The sequence below is a fragment of the Macaca mulatta genome, chromosome 7 (genome assembly GCF_049350105.2).
Source record: "Macaca mulatta isolate MMU2019108-1 chromosome 7, T2T-MMU8v2.0, whole genome shotgun sequence".
Lineage (NCBI taxonomy): Eukaryota > Metazoa > Chordata > Mammalia > Primates > Cercopithecidae > Macaca > Macaca mulatta.
The window spans coordinates 164,850,530-164,866,673 of record NC_133412.1 but is presented as its reverse complement, the minus strand read 5'-3'; the positions used below and the strand labels follow the sequence as shown (position 1 = coordinate 164,866,673).

The window sequence follows — 16,144 nt, the reverse complement described above, 5'->3', positions numbered from 1 at the left end:
TCAGTGTAGCCAATATTATCGGAGACCTTGATTAGCATTTGAGAACTAGGCTGAGGAACAAGGGAAACATTTCTCTGAGAAAATATCTGTAAAGAATTTTTCTGAGAACTGTAGAGGCATTTGAACCAGAGCAACTTCATCTTGAATAGGAATTGGGTAAAATGAGGCTGAGACCTACTGGGCTGCATTCCCAGACAGTTAAGGCATTCTAAGCCACAGGATGAGATGCGAGGTTAGCACAAGATACAGGTCATAAACATCTTGCTGATAAAACAGTTGTGGTAAAGAAATCAGTCAAAACCCCCCAAAACCAAGATGGCAATCAGAGTGACCTCTGGTCGTCCTCACTGCTACAGTCCCACCAGCACCATGACAGTTTACAAATGCCATGGCAACATGAGGAAATTACCCTATATGGTCTAAAAGGGGGAGGCATGAATAATCCACCCCTTATTTAAAATATCATCAAGAAATAACCATAAAAATGGTCAACCAGCAACTCTGTCTATGGAGTAGCCATTCTTTCATTCCTCTACTTTCTTAATAAACCTGCTTTCACTTTACTTTATGGACTCACCCTGAATTCTTTCTTGTGTGAGATCCAAGAACCCTCTCTTGGGGTCTGGATCAGGACCCATTCCTGTAACAGAACTCTTAAAGTTGACTCTATATAAATTGCTAATTATGTGCAGCCATCGTGCAACCTTCAGAATAGATTCTGTTTTTGTTCTAAAATCTGATTAGCCAATCATTAAATTGAGTTTACAGATTTCATTATATAAGATTAACTGTTAACCTTGTTTCCATAGGTTTTCGAATGCTTGAAATACCACTACTGACTGTGTTTGTTGGAAACCCTAATTTGTTGGAAGTTAAAGCTGAAGCTGCTTTTGATGATACTGACAGTTACCTAATAGCAATTTCTGCAGCTAGCAAAGTTTTACAATGGGTAGGATTTTCTTCATTTACAAAACATTCTTACTAATGAAAAAATTTTCTAAAGCAATTATTATTAATATTTAATGAGCATCATTTTAGACATCTCTGTTTATAAGTACACACATAAGAGTATAGGGTTACAAGGATAAATATATTGAAGAAAACATTGTAATAATTTTATAAAAATAGATTTATATCCTACATAATATTTTTAGTAATTACTTATAGATTTATCAAACTTAACAAAAGAAAAATTGAGATGCAACTAAAGGTAACTGCACATTTCAGAATCATATTTTTTCACCACAAAAATATTAAGTTGAGCTATATGAAATTACTCTTTTGCAGACCAAAACACAGTGAAATCTTGGCAATTTAATATGTTCAATTTATAAATTTTGCAAATATCCCATTAAAAATTAAAGAAAAAACTAACAAGAAACAGTAGCAATTGAGGCCATTTCTTTTTTTGTTGTTGTTTAACTTGGACTTCTTTTTATCACTTTATACGTATATACAGGTTAATTACATTTCTTCCTTCACCTGCTTAAAAATAGGGAACACAGGCTGGGCATGGTGGCTCACGCCTGTAATCCCAGTATTTTGGGAGGCCAAGGCGGGTGGATCACCTGAGGTCAGCAGTTCAAGACCAGCCTGACCAACATGGAGAAACCTCGTCTCTACTAAAAATACAAAAAAATTAGCCGGGCTTGGTGGCTGTACCTGTAATCCCAGCTACTCGAGAGGCTGAGGCAGGAGAATCGCTTAAACCTGGGAGGCAGAGGTTGCAGTGAACTGAGATCGTGCCATTGCACTCCAGCCTGGGCAACAAGAGTGAAACTGTCTCAAAAAAAAAGGGAACACTTTAAATAATAAGAAATTCCCTAGTTGAAATAAAGGCTTATTATTCATATCATGTTCTTAATATGTACTTAATATGATTGATTTATTGAAATTGTGATAGAATAAAGATGAGCTACTAAATGAAAACTAAATGGTGAAAAATAAAACACATGTAGCTTACTACTAGTATCTAAGAGGAAGAAATATCTCAATTCTTCAGGAAAAGCAAACATTTTTCAAATTATAAATTTACAAGTCATTTTTTTTAACAGTGGACAATTACCAGGGCATAAACCCTTCATTAGCATTACTTTATTCAGTAAATGAGAACCACAAAAAATCACTGGAAAGGACTAGATACAGATACGGAATAAATGTGCTCTTCGGCATTTTTCCTTTTTATTTTACATAAAATAAACTTTTAATTTACATAAACTGTATTTAACAGTTTATGAGGTACAAAGTGATGAAAGATGAAAGATAAGTTTTGGTGATAATGTGGAGAAAAGGGAACGCTTGTACAAAGTTTCTGGGAATGCAAATTAGTAGAGTCACTATGGAAAACGGGATGTGGCCGGGCGCGGTGGCTCATGCCTGCAATCCCAGCACTTTGGGAGGCCAAGGTGGGCGGATCACCTGAGGTTGGGAGATCGAGACCATCCTGGCTAACACGGTGAAGCCCCATCTCTACTAACAATACAAAAGATTAGCCAGGCGTGGTGGCGGGCGTCTGTAGTCCCAGCTACTCGGGAGGCTGAGGCAGGAAAATAACTTGACCCTGGGAGGCAGTGGTTGCAGTGAGCCAAGATCACACCACTGCACTCCAGCCTGGGCAACAGAGAGAGAGACTCCATCTCAAAAAAAAAACAAAAAAAAGGAAAACAGTATGGATGATCCTCAAAAAACTAAAAATAGAATTATTGTATGATCTAGCAATTTCACATCTAGGTATTTACCCAAAATATTTCAAATCCGTTTGTCAAAAAGATGTCTGTGTACCAGTGTTTATTGCAGCACTATTCACAACAGCCAAGTTACTGGGTCAACCTAAAAGTTCATTAAGAGATGAATGGATAAAAAAATGTGGTACAGGAATATATACATAATGTAATACTGCTCAGCCTTTTAAAAGAAGTCTGTGATTTGCAACAAAATGATGGAATTGGAACAGTATGCTAAATGAAATAAGCCAGGCACAGAAAGATAAATACCACACATCCTCACTTGTATGTGAAATCTAAAAAATTGAACTCACAGAAGCAGAGAACAAAATGGTGGTTACAGAGGTGGAGGTAAGAAGGATGGTCAAGGGTTACAATGGTGGTCTCCACCCTTTTTGGCACCAGGAACCAGTTTCATGGAGGACAGTTTGTCCATGGACTGGGATGCGGGGGCATGGTTTCAGGATTAAACTGTTCCACTTCAGATCATCAGGCATTAGATTATCATAAGGAATGTGCAACCTGGATCCCTCGCATGTGCAGTTCACAATAAGGGTCAAGCTCCTATGAGAATCTAACGCTGCTGCTGATGTGACAGAAGGTGGAGCTCAGGCACTAATACTTGCTTGTCTGCCACTCATCTCCTGCTGTAAGGCCAGGTTCCTAACAGGCCACAGACTGGTACTGGTCCTCAGCCCAGGGGTTGGGGACCCCTGGGGTACAAGATCTCAGACAGAAAGAATATGGGTTTTTCTTAGTTCTATTGCACAGTATGGTGAATATAGTTAATAATAGAGTATTGTATGTTTCAAAATTCCTAAGAGAGTAAATTCTAAATGTTCTCACCACAAAATGATTAAGTATTCGAGGTGATGGCTATGTTAACCAGATTGATTTAATTATTCCACATTATATTCATAAGTATAGCAAATCTAGAATATAAGTTATGAAAGAGAAGGAAAAATATGCTTAATTCTATCTTTCTTTTGTTTTGTTTTGGTTATTTTTGAGATAGGGTCTCTCTCTGATGCCCAGGCTGAAGTGCAGTGGTGTGATCACAGCTCACTGCAGCCTTGACTTCCTGGGCTCAAGCAGTCCTCCCACCTCAGTCTCCCTAGTAGCTGGGACTACAGGCCCACCACACCTGACTAATTTTTGTGTTTTCAGTAAATATGGGGTTTTACCATGTTGCCCAGGCTGTTCTCAAAGTACTGGGCTCCTGGACTCAAGCAGTCCTCCCACCTCAGTCTCCCTGGTAGCTGGGACTACAGGCCCACCATGCCTGGCTAATTTTTGTGTTTTTAGTAGAGATGGGGTTTTACCATGTTGCCCAGACTGGTCTCAAAGCCCTGGGCTCAAGCGATCCACCCACCTAGGCCTTCCAAAGTGCTAGGACTACAAGCATGAGTCACTGCACCTAGCCATATCTTTCAAGGATGACTAAGCACTTTTAACATTTTGGGTATTTAAAAAGGCAGTGTAGAGGTTCAGAACAGAGGATAAAAGTGTGAGCCCTAGAGAAGACTACCTGGATTGGCTCTCACTTCTGGTATTGTGAGTGACCTTGGGAAAGTTACTTTATTGTGGCTAAGATTCCTCATCTATAAAATGGAGGTGACAATAATTATAGCTACTTCATATGGTTGTTTTGAGAATTAAATATGATAATGTTACCAGGAGGAGTGTGGGGTCCTCAGTTCTTGTCTTCTTGGAGGAAAAAATTCAGCCAAGAGATGTGCAGCAAGGGAATTTATTTAAAGCGACAATACGCTCAGAGCTGGCTGCTCGAGAGAACGATCCAGCTCCCGCTAGCGTTGGTGAAACCTTCTTCGTGAGAATCTTACATGATTATTCATGAAGGGCCATGAGGGGGTGTTACTTGCAAGCATATTTCGAGTGGTCCCTTGGACGCATGCGCTGTGGTTGCACGTGCTAGTACACACATCGCATCGTATGTCTCATTAGCATTTAAATTCTCCACCCAGGGTGTGCTTTTTAGTATTATAATGAGCAAAAGGCTACTCTAGGGCAAGATTTTGGAGGAGTGTGGTGCTTGTCATCAGATAGAGTCCCTACCACAGTTATCTCCAGCTAGGGCCTGATAAACCTGATAAGCCCAGTCCAAGAGGCCAGAAGTTGCCATTGTAGCCATTGTTTTTTTTTCTTTGCTGTCAGCTGGCAGTGCTGACAATCAGTGGGCAGCGCCTACAATCAGTGGGCAGCCTCTCCAAGGATTCTTTCCCCAGGGGCTCTTCTTCCTGCTCACTTCTGCCTACTCTAACAATACTACAAATAGCATATCTAAAACAATGCCTGGCACCCAGAAAATGCTCCGTAACTATTAACTTACAATATTTTCTTATTTTTTCCCTAAAATTAGGACACATGGTATATAGACTTTTAGACACATGCTCATTCCATTTACCTGTATGCTTTAATCCTTTCAAGTCAATATTTTTCTTACATATTCTAAAATTTTTTTATCATGAAAACTTTAAGATATAGACAAAAGTAGAACTTCCATACATCCATTACCCAGACTAAATAATAGTCAAGATTGTGCTACTTTTGTTTTATCATCCCTATTTAATTTGTTTTGTTTTTGACATATTTTAAAACAAACATCAGGCATGTGATTTCATGCCTACATATTTCAATACACACCTCTAAAAAAATGTATATTATTTCCCACATAATGACAATGGCCATTATCATCCCTAAATTTTTTTAAAAATACTTTTTAATATTGTATAAAATGTAGTTCATACTCAAATTTCCCTAATTTTCTTCAAAAATATATATATATATATAGTCAGTTTGTTTGAACTGAGATAAAAACAAGATTCACACAGTATGTGGTTGTTTATCTTTTAAGTCTTTTATTTGAAGGCAGCTACTATTCCATTTTCTTCCCCTGCCATTGAATTATAGAAATTGGGTCAGTTGTACTATAGAATTTCTAACATTCCAGATTTTTCTGTTTGCTTCCTTGTATCTTAACCTTTGCCATTAGACCTCTGTATTTCCTTTAGTAGTGGAACTCTGCTTAGATTCAGGGTCAATGTGTTTGACAAAAGTAATAAAAATACGCTATTCTTAAGGGCTACAGAGTATGGGGACAGGACAAAATGACTGCTACCAGAACCTACTATATCACTACGGTTATTAGTATTTCTACATTTTTAAAGTTCCAAAAATACTTCAGAATTGTAAATAGAATTTATTGAATTGTATTGCTGTTTAATATTGTTCAAAGATCAAGTACATTTACTGTGCATGTATTTTTAAAATCTAGCAAAAATCTAGATAAAAATCTATCTTTATGAAATACAGTGATTACTAAGTGAATTTCATTTTCAAAATGTACACCAATCAGGCTAAGTGTGGTGGCTCATATCTGTGTTCCCAACACTTTGGAAGGCCAAAGCAGGTGGATCACTTGAGGCCAGGAGTTCAAGACCAGCCTAGGCAACACAGCGAGACCCCGTCTCTACAAAAAATTTAGAAAAAGTTTTTTTAGTTATTTGAACAGCATGGTGAATATAGTTAATAATAGAGTATTGTACATTTCAAAATTGCTAAGAGTAAATTTCAGATTTCAAAAGCTATGTGTGGTGGCACACATCTGTAGTCCTAGCTACTCAAGAAGCTGAGGTGAGAGGATCGCTTGAGCCCAGGAGTTCAAGCCTGAAGTAAGCTATAATAGTGCCACTGTACTCCAGTCTGGGTGACAGAGCAAGATCTTGTCTCTAAAGAAAAAGAAAGAACGAGAGAAAGAAAGAAAGAAAGAAAGAAAGAAAGAAAGAAAGAAAGAAAGAAAGAAAGAAAGAAAGAAAGAAAGAGTAAACAGAAAACAATCAAAGTTGTTTTATTCATATCATCAAACCAAATATTCAGGGGCTCATCAGTGAATGAGGAAGCCTCAACGAGATGAGTTGGATGTAATAATGGCATTTATTTAATAAGTCTTTTAAAAATATTTTAAAATAAATTTTGTTGTGTATATTTAAGGAATACAATGTGTTGTTATAAGACACATATATGTAGTAAAACGATTACCATTGTGGAATAAATACCTCACATGGGCACCTATTTTTCCCCAATGTGGTAAAAGCAGCTATAATCTGCTGATTCAGCAAAAATACTTAAGTACTGAATATAATACACTATTATTAACTATAGTCCTCATGTTCCTTTTTTTTTTTTTTTTTTTTTTTTTTTTTTTTTTTGAGAGGGCTAGCTCTGTCACCGAGTCTGGAGTGCAGTGGTGTTATCTCGGCTCACTGCAACCTTCACCTCTCAGGCTCAAGCAGTTCTCCTGCCTCAGCCGCCCAAGCAGCTGGGAATACAGGCATATGCTACCATGTCCGTCTGATTTTTGTACTTTTAGTAGAGGTGGGGTTTCACCGTGTTGTCCAGACCGGTCTTGAACTCCTGACCTCAGGTGATCCGCCCACCTCGGCTTCCCAAAGTGCTGGGATTACAGGCGTGAGCCACTGTGCCCAGCTGGTCCTCAGGTTCCTAGCTTATTTCCAAATGCTTCCCAAAACCAATTAGATTGTAATATATTTCTTCCTGGAAAAGAATATGTCTTCTATTGTGATTTATTCTCAAACAGATCTTTATGGTCAAATATTTTTCTACTTCTGTCATGTCTTTTTCTATTTCTTCTTTTTCTATATTTTTTAGTTTTCTATATTCTTCACTATATTAGTTTGCTATAGCTGCCACAACAAAATACCACTGACTTGGTGGCTTGGTGACTCAAACAATGGAAATTTATTTTCTTACAGTTCTAGTGGTTACAAGTTCAAGATCAAGATATCAGCAGGGTTGGTTTCCTCTGCAGCCCCTCTACTTGGCTTGTGTGTGGCCATCTTCTTGTGTCCTCATATGGTTGCCCCTCAGTTTCTGTGTTGTCTATATCCTAATCTCCTCTCCTTTTTTTTTCTTTTTCTTTTTTTTTTTTTTTTTTTGAGACGGAATCTCGCTCTGTCCCCCAGGCTGGAGTGCAGTGGCGCGATCTTGGCTCACTGCAAGCTCCGTCTCCTGGGTTCAGGCTATTCTCCTGCCTCAGCCTCCCGAGTAGCTGGGACTACAGGCGCCCACCACCGCGCCTGGATAATTTTTTGTATTTTTTAGTAGAGACAGGGTTTCACCGGGTTAGCCAGGATGGTCTCGATCTCCTGACCTCGTGATCCGCCCATCTCGGCCTCCCAAAATGCTGGGATTACAGGCTTGAGCCACCGCGCCTGGCCAATCTCCTCTTCTTATAAGGTGACACCAGTGACATTGGATTGGGGCCCACCCAAATGACCTCATTTTACCTTAATTACCTCCTTAAAGGCCCTATCTCCAAATACAGCCACATTCTGAGATCCTGGAGGTTGGGGTTTCAACGTGTGGTTTTTGGTTGGACACAGTTCGGTCCGTAACAGTTACTTTAAATAACCTTCATTTATTTGGTTATTTCCAGGGTTCAACTTCAGTGGCATTTATTATGTGGTCAGCCTCTGCTGAGTGCTTTGTTACGACCATGGTGCCAACACTGAAAAGCAGCTGTAGTTATCTCAGATCTATGCATCACATTCCTAGCAAATTTATCCCGTCTGAAGACTGGATTAGTGGAGTTCATAAAGACAGTCAAGGTTTTAACCTCATCAAAACTTTGCCGGTAAAAAAAATCTAAGTATATTGGTTTAAGAAGCAATGCTGTGTGACTTTTGTGTGATTGCCTACCCATTCAGTTTCAGCATTTCTTTTGTGAGTGGCTCAAAACACTTCACAGTTATTTTTTAATCCTCATGTCATTTTGAGGATGTGATGATGATTTCCAAACTGTAAAAGCTTTCTGAAACAATTATTTTTCCTGGTAACTTAGTGTCATTATTATTATCATTTTACACTTTATATGTTGGTGTGACCTTTGGCTTTTGTGATATATTCAACTATTTTCCCTTACATTGACTTGTCCTAAGCTGATACAATCAGCCTTTGAACAATAGGTTTGAACTGCATAGGTCCACTTACATGCGGATTTTTTTCAAGAAATATATTGGACTTTTTTTGGAATTTTGTGACAATTGAAAAAATTCACAGACAAACCTCATAGCTTAAAAATGTAGAAAAAATTGGCCAGGCACGGTGGCTCACGCCTGTAATTCCAGCACTTTGGGAGGCCAAGGCGGGCAGATCACTTGAGGTCAGGAGATCGAGACCAGCCTGACCAACATGGAGAAACCCCATCTCTACAAAAACTACAAAAATTAGCCCAGCATGGCGGCATGCGCCTGTAATCCCAGCTACTCGGGAGGTTGAGCCCTGGAGACAGGGGTTGCAGTGAGCGGAGATGGTGCCACTGCACTCCAGCCTGGGCAACAGAGCACAGAGCATGACTCTGTCTCAAAAATAAATACATACATTTTAAAAAGAAACATCTAAAAAATGAATAAAAAGTTGGATATGTCATGAATGCATAAATTATATATAGATACTAGTCTATTTTATCACTTACTATCATATACTATGCACAAAAAGTTAAAATTTATCAAAACTTACACACACAAACACAGATCCTACATGGAGCCGGAGAAATGTAAGCAAACGTAAAGATACAGTATGAAATCATAACTGCATACAATCAGCTGTAGTACACACTGTACTACTGTAATAATTTTGTGGCCACTTCCTGGTGCTACTTGGGTGAACTCAAATGTTGCCAGTATTCCTTTAAAATGCCCTGAGAGGCTATTCATCTGCACGTGAGCAGTTCACCTAGCCAGTAAATTGCAAATCACAATAAAAAGTGACCTCTCGTGTCTCTAATGTACTTTTCATCGGGTAACACCGTAAACCTTAAATAACACCATGGGTCCCATATGAAGTGCCACCAGTGATGCTGAAGGTACTCCCAAGAGGCAGAGAAAAGTCATGACATAAAAAAAAAGAAAAAAAAAGCTGAATTTCTTGAAGTACACTGTAGATTGAGGTTCTTCAGCTGCAGTTTCCCTGGATTTCAGACAGACAATTCACCTTATAAACAGATGATGTAAAGTTATACTATCCGTAAATACAGAATAGTACTATAAATGCATTTTCATTTTTTTCTCTAGCTCACTTTATTGTAAGAATACAGTATATAATACATACTACATACAAAATATATATTAATTGACTTTATATTACCAGTAAGGCTTCAGGTCAACAGTAGGCTATTAATGGTTAAGTTTTGGGGTAGTCAAAAGTTATATGTGAATTTTTGACCATGCAGGAGGTCTGTACCCCTAACCCCTGGGTTGTTCAACTATATATCTACCCATTTCAATGTAATAATTTTAACTTTTGCCTTATCAGAATTTATGACTCTTTTTAAACATAAAATGTTGCTCTTTGTCAACTAACTTATTACTTATAATTTTCTTTGTGACAAAAAGCAAATAACCAAACTTGAAGAATTATTTACTAACTATGATACATCACTGAGACTCTTTGATAAAGTGTTTAAACTTTATTGCATTGACTTTATGGCAGTTTTTTCACTTATTTATAAGTTATATTACCATGGGTTAAAATTGTTGAAATTCCAGAAAATGAGGGGTAGAAAAGTTGGGGGAGAAATTTACTTTAATACCTGTAGCTAAAAATGGAATTTTTGCATTGATTTGTTTTCTAGAAAATCAAGATCTATAAATTAAAGACTTCATAATAATGAATTATATATTTTCTTTGTTTAATCACTTGCAGATAAACTACAGGCCTCCATCTAATATGGGAATTGCTATTCCACTCACAGATAATTTTTATCATGCAGATCCTAGCAAACCCATACCAAGAAACCTGTTTCACTTGTCAAAGGTAAATAACTTTTTTACAAATAAACTAGCATTTATTTGAATTCAGGAAATCATTCAGTAAAATTATATATATAGCTGTGAGTGTTAAATGAGAAGGTGCAGCTGTTATTATCATGATTACTACTCTGTTCCTCCTCCTTCTACTTTAGCCCCTCCTCTTACAGCTATTTCTGAATACAGTTTTGGAGTCAAGGAGTCTAAATGGACTCTTTCCCCCTTGACTCTCCCTGACTCCCCTTTGGATTTCATTGATGGGGTTAGAGCATCTTTTCTCAAATGAAAGGAGCCCCCAGCTCTTCAGCTCTGTGAACGGAATGATGTCCAGGAGGGAAGAAAACTGCCTGCTCCAATGCAGGCACATTTAAACTCCTGCTAAGATTCTGCCTAGAAAATAACCAACTTCCAGCAGCACCCTGCCTCTCTAAAGATGGAATGGGGGAGGGAGGGAGGGAGACAAGGGAGGAGCCTTTAGGTTCAGAGGAAAAGTGCAGCGTGGGGCAGCTTCTCAAGGAGACCACATGGATGCCTGTGGAATCTCTCCAGAAAAATGCACCCACCTGCCCATACACATGCACAGACAGTCATATTCATTCATACACATGTGCACGTACGTGAATACATAAAATTGGTGTTTCTTTAGCTCAAAACTCTCCACTGTCTTCCCATCTCATTCAGAGTGAAAACTAAATTCTTGCAATGGTTTATAAAGTCCTCCTTGGACTTTGGCCTTGGCGTTACATCTGACCTGATTTTCCCAGCTTGATCTGCTCTAGCCATGCTGGCCTCATTGCTATTTCTCCAATATGCTGTGCATATTTCCACCCCATGGCCTTCACAGTTGCAGAAAATCCCTCTGTGTGGAATGCTCTTCTGCCTGATACCACATGGCTGACTCTTCAGGTGCTTTTCCTGAAGTCACCATCATAGTAAGCCTTTCTCTGACCACTCTATTTAGAATCATAACCCCCATCTCCACTGTCTCCCCTCCTTCCCTGCCTTATTTTTCTCCATATCACTTACTACGGTTTTACATATTTTACTCACTTATTTTACTTCTCATCTTTCTGACCCCTTGAGAAGGTAAGCTGATAAGGCAGAGGTTTTTATCTATTTCTTCTCTACTATATCCCCAGTGCCCAGAACAGTGACAGACTGGGAGAATGCTTTAAAATTTTGAAATATACTAATGCACATTCACCACCATGCACACACACGCAGTTAGGAAGTGAACAGACTTCTAGTGAAATCTTGGGTTTCAGGTTAAGAAGCTCTGCTCCAGGCAGTGATTAACTATGATACTGAGTTCTTCTCCACGTCCAGTTTCTCCCAAAGACAAACCTTGATGTGTCACTAGAACCACCTCCTCTACTGAAATATGACTGTACTATATTTACATGGAAATCCTTCATTTCCCAGGTTTTTTCCCCAGGATTTTCTTGTGAGTTAAATAGGGAATGTATGTACACCTAATGATTACTACCCCCTCTTTTATGCATCCAACAAGTGTTAATTTCAGCATTTCCAGTGTTATCAGGCACTATCCAGACATTTTCTGAAGATACAGCAATGTACAAGATAAGCATGGTAGCTTCATGGACTCTACTAGGTGAGAATTTGTATATCTTAAGCAAAAAGACATGCAAATTAAATAGCGTCATCGAGTGCAGGGCTTCTGAACAGTACAGCCCTGCATATCCTGAACCAGAATTATTCAAAAATATTTTTTGTTTTGTTTAGTTTTGAGATGGAATCTAGCTCTGTCGCCCAGGCTGGAGTGCAGTGGCACGATCTCAGCTCACTGCAACCTCCGCCTCCTGGGTTCAAGTGATTCTCCTGCCTCAGCCTCCTGAGTAGCTGGGATTACAGGCGTGTGCCACCAAGCACAGCCAATGTTTGCATTTTAGTAGAGACGGGGTTTTGCCATGTTGACCAGGCTGGTCTCAAACTCCTGACCTCATGTGATCCATTTGCCTCGGTTTCTCAAAGTGCTGGGATTACAGACATGAGCCACTGCACCCACCCCAAAAATATTTCTACAATGCATCTTTCTGAATCTCATAGCTACTGCATCAGAAACTATGAGGTACCGTCCTGAAATCTGCATTTTGTTTGTTTGTTTGTGACGGAGTCTTGCTCTGTCACCCAGGCTGGAGTGCAGTGGCGCAATCTTGGCTCACTGCAACCTCCGCATCCCGGATTCGAGCAATTCTCCTGCCTCAGCCTCCCAAGCAGCTGGGATTACAGGCACCCACCACCACACCCAGCTAATTTTTGTATTTTTAGTAGAGACTAATGTGTGTGTGAACTCTATGAAGGGAAGTGTAGTGGCCTTTTGTGTACTCAAGCTGCACAATTGATTGATATAAAAATGCAAAAGGAACTCAGGTCATTTTGAAATTAAGATTAATTTTTTTGTTTAACTTTAAAGCTAGTTCCCCTAACTTTATATATTTTTTGGGGAAAAAAATACCTAAAAACCTCAGCCTATAAAGACTCTCACAAATGCCAAAGATTTTCAAGGAAATTCATATTGTATATTTCAAAAATGATTTATCAATGTGATCTACCAAAAAAATTTATTTTTCCCCTTTAGGAAGATATTATTATCCTCTAATGTGAGAATCAGATCCCTAGATTCTATTTCTACCTGTACTATTAAACTTAACCTTGAACCTGAGCTTGGTTGTTTCTGTGCCTTAGTGTCTCTACTCATAAACAATTTCCTACAAAAATTGTGTAAACACCAACCAAAATTTACCATATGTATTCATTCTCTTGCCATAAAGATCACTTCTTCATTTACATTTGGCTCTCACCCTCTAAAAATTTGTGGTTTGGAGAGTAACTGAAAACACGATTTTAAGAAACATGTTTTCCTCACAAAATATATTGTAATGTGATTTTCCTATCTTGTATTCCTGCAGAAAATTAGAGAAAATGTGTATTGTCTTGTGCCATTTTGCAACATGACTTTCTCAGGAAAAAGATCACTTTCAAAGGCAATACTTTCTTAAATAATTCAAGATGGTGTGAGGACCTATCTTATTAGTTTAGTGCTTGTTAATCATTTGTGAATTACTTCTTGTTTAAAGGAAGTATCAAAAAATTTTAAGATTCTAAATGGAATACATGAATCAAGTAAGCCTTAGAATAGAAGCCTCACATAAAGTTGTCATTTGCAGTTGATAATTAACATAGGTGTTTTATTCTCTCAACTCCTTAGTACCAGAGCCAAATACCATTTAGTTCTCAGAAATCTTATCAATATTGTTCTGTTTACCTACTTATTATAAATCTGCTAATAACCGCTTGAATCAGGCAAATACACCAAAGGCAAAGTTTATATCTTTTTTTAGCTGTGAATTTTTCATGACCGTTTTAGTCTTGCAGATAGCAGGGCAGTCCCTTGGGGCAAGGATTTACTCTGGGAGGCATCAGTCATCCCCTTTGAGAGCCTTCTTTCCCCACTTTGGAAGATCTTTTTACAATGTTAAAGTATACTAGTTGTGAGAACAGGCAGGATTTGCAGGTTGCTTTACCAGCATGAATCTCATTTTTCTGGCTTAAAATCTGAGACTGTGAAATTATTCCATAGGAAAGTGAATGTTATTTTGCAGAATTAGCGTCTTACATAAAAGTGTTTGTTGAAGTGTCTTTAAAATTGCTATCCTGAGCAAAAGTGTTTGGTTGCTAAAAATGCTTATTTTTCTGTATTTGTTTACACATTAAATTCTTACAAAACAAAAACAAACAAACAAACAAAAATTTTCTTTATAAATTACCCAGTCTCAGGTATTTCTTTATAGCAGTATGAGAATGGACTAATACAGAAGATATATAAACAGCCAACAAGCCCATGAAAAGATACTCAACATCTTAGTCATTAGAAATATACAAATCAAAATCACTTGAGCTATCCCTTCATAGTCATTAGAATAGCTATAATAATTGCTTTTTTAATGAAAATAATTGTTGGCGAGAATGTGGAGAATCTGAAACTCTCATGTATTTATGGCAGGAATGCAAAATGGTGCAGCTGTTATGGATATCAGTTTGGTGCTTCTTCAAAAAGTCAAAACAGAATTACTGTATGACCCAGCCATTTTACTCCTAGATATATCCAAAAGAATTGAAAACATATGTTCAAACAAAAACTTCATAGCAGTATTATTCATAATAGCCAGAAAGTGGAAACAATCAGATGCACATTAACTGATGAATGGATAAACAAAATGTGCTATATCCATTTACTGGTGTCAAAGGAAAATATCTTGGGCCCCCAGAATCACTAAGGAAAACTCAAGTTGGGAACTGCTTAGGGCAAACCTGCCTCCTTTTCTATTCAAAGTCACTCCTCTGCTCACTGAGATAGATTCATATCTGATTTGCCTCCTTTGGAAAGGCTAATCAGAAACTCAAAAGAATGTAACCATTTGTGTATCACCATTCTGTGACCTGGAAGCTCCCTCCCCACTTGAGTTTTGTGCCTTTGCTTTAAGTTGTCCTCCCCTTCCAGACTGAACCAATGTACTTCTTACATATATTGATTGACATCTCATGTCTCCCTAAACGTATAAAACCAAGCTTCACCCTGACCACCTTGGGCACATGTCATCAGGACTTTCTGAGGCTGTGTCACGGGCACATCCTCAACTTTGGCAAAATAAACTTTCTAAATTAACTGAGACCTTTCTTAGATTTTCTAGGTTCACATTTTGGTAACCACGAAGGGATTCTGAGTGGAGATGCCCCTGACCTTTGACAAATCTCCTATTGGTGCTTGGTACCAGCTTGAGCTAAGTTTATGACTCAAACCAATAGGACAATTTGCTGAGGTCTGAGAGCACGCCCTCTAGTGAATCCCTGATATCCCAAAACTTGGTCAAGATCTAAAGTTTATTTTGCTGTACAACTCCTCTTTTTTTGGAGTTTTACTTGCTTCCTATGGAAGGCAAGTTTTTCCTGCTTCGATGACAATGGAAGGCAGGTAACTCTTTTATGGAGTTTGAGCTTACTTTCAACAGGGAAGATGAGGTTTTTTTCCCCCTGCTTCTAGGATGGTAGAGAGTAGTCTACAGCCTGAGACCCGTCAGTAGGTCAGAAACTGGTTTAGGATTCTGTCTTGCAGTTTCCTTTTAAATGACTAAAGTTAGCATTTAACAACAACTGGTGTTCATTTCTGCTTACATTTAGAGTGCTCTGATACTTAGACAGAAATCGTATAATTTCTGTATAAATCATGTAATTTCAGCTTTATACAGAAATCATATAATTTGTGTGATAATTGTTAGTTTAGCAGCATTTTGTCCTAGCTGAAATATAGTAATAAGATTTTCAACAAAATTTTTTAAAGGAGCTCAATGGTTAAAAGTTAGCTTAATTAAAGGGCTAACATCCAAGATGTGTGCGTTTATGTGTATATGAGTGCATGTTTGTATTTGAAAGGCCTTTGTGTTTTGGGGTTTTTTGTTTATTTTTCTCTCCTAAGACCTTGTCCTTTTTTTGAGCAAAAGTTTTCTTTTTCTTTTTCTTCTCAGTCGACTGAATTCCATTTTCACCTGAATTTTT

General features: G+C 38.2%; 1 protein-coding gene across 1 annotated transcript in view; it reads left to right on the top strand.

The window, feature by feature from the left end:
- The window catches only part of CATSPERB (cation channel sperm associated auxiliary subunit beta), a 148,625-nt gene that overhangs the window by 110,486 nt on the left and 21,995 nt on the right, over positions 1-16,144 (top strand). The window contains 3 exon segments of the mRNA XM_077938830.1: positions 810-949; positions 8,200-8,397; positions 10,467-10,577. Of these exon segments, the coding sequence (XP_077794956.1) occupies positions 810-949; positions 8,200-8,397; positions 10,467-10,577 (449 nt within the window).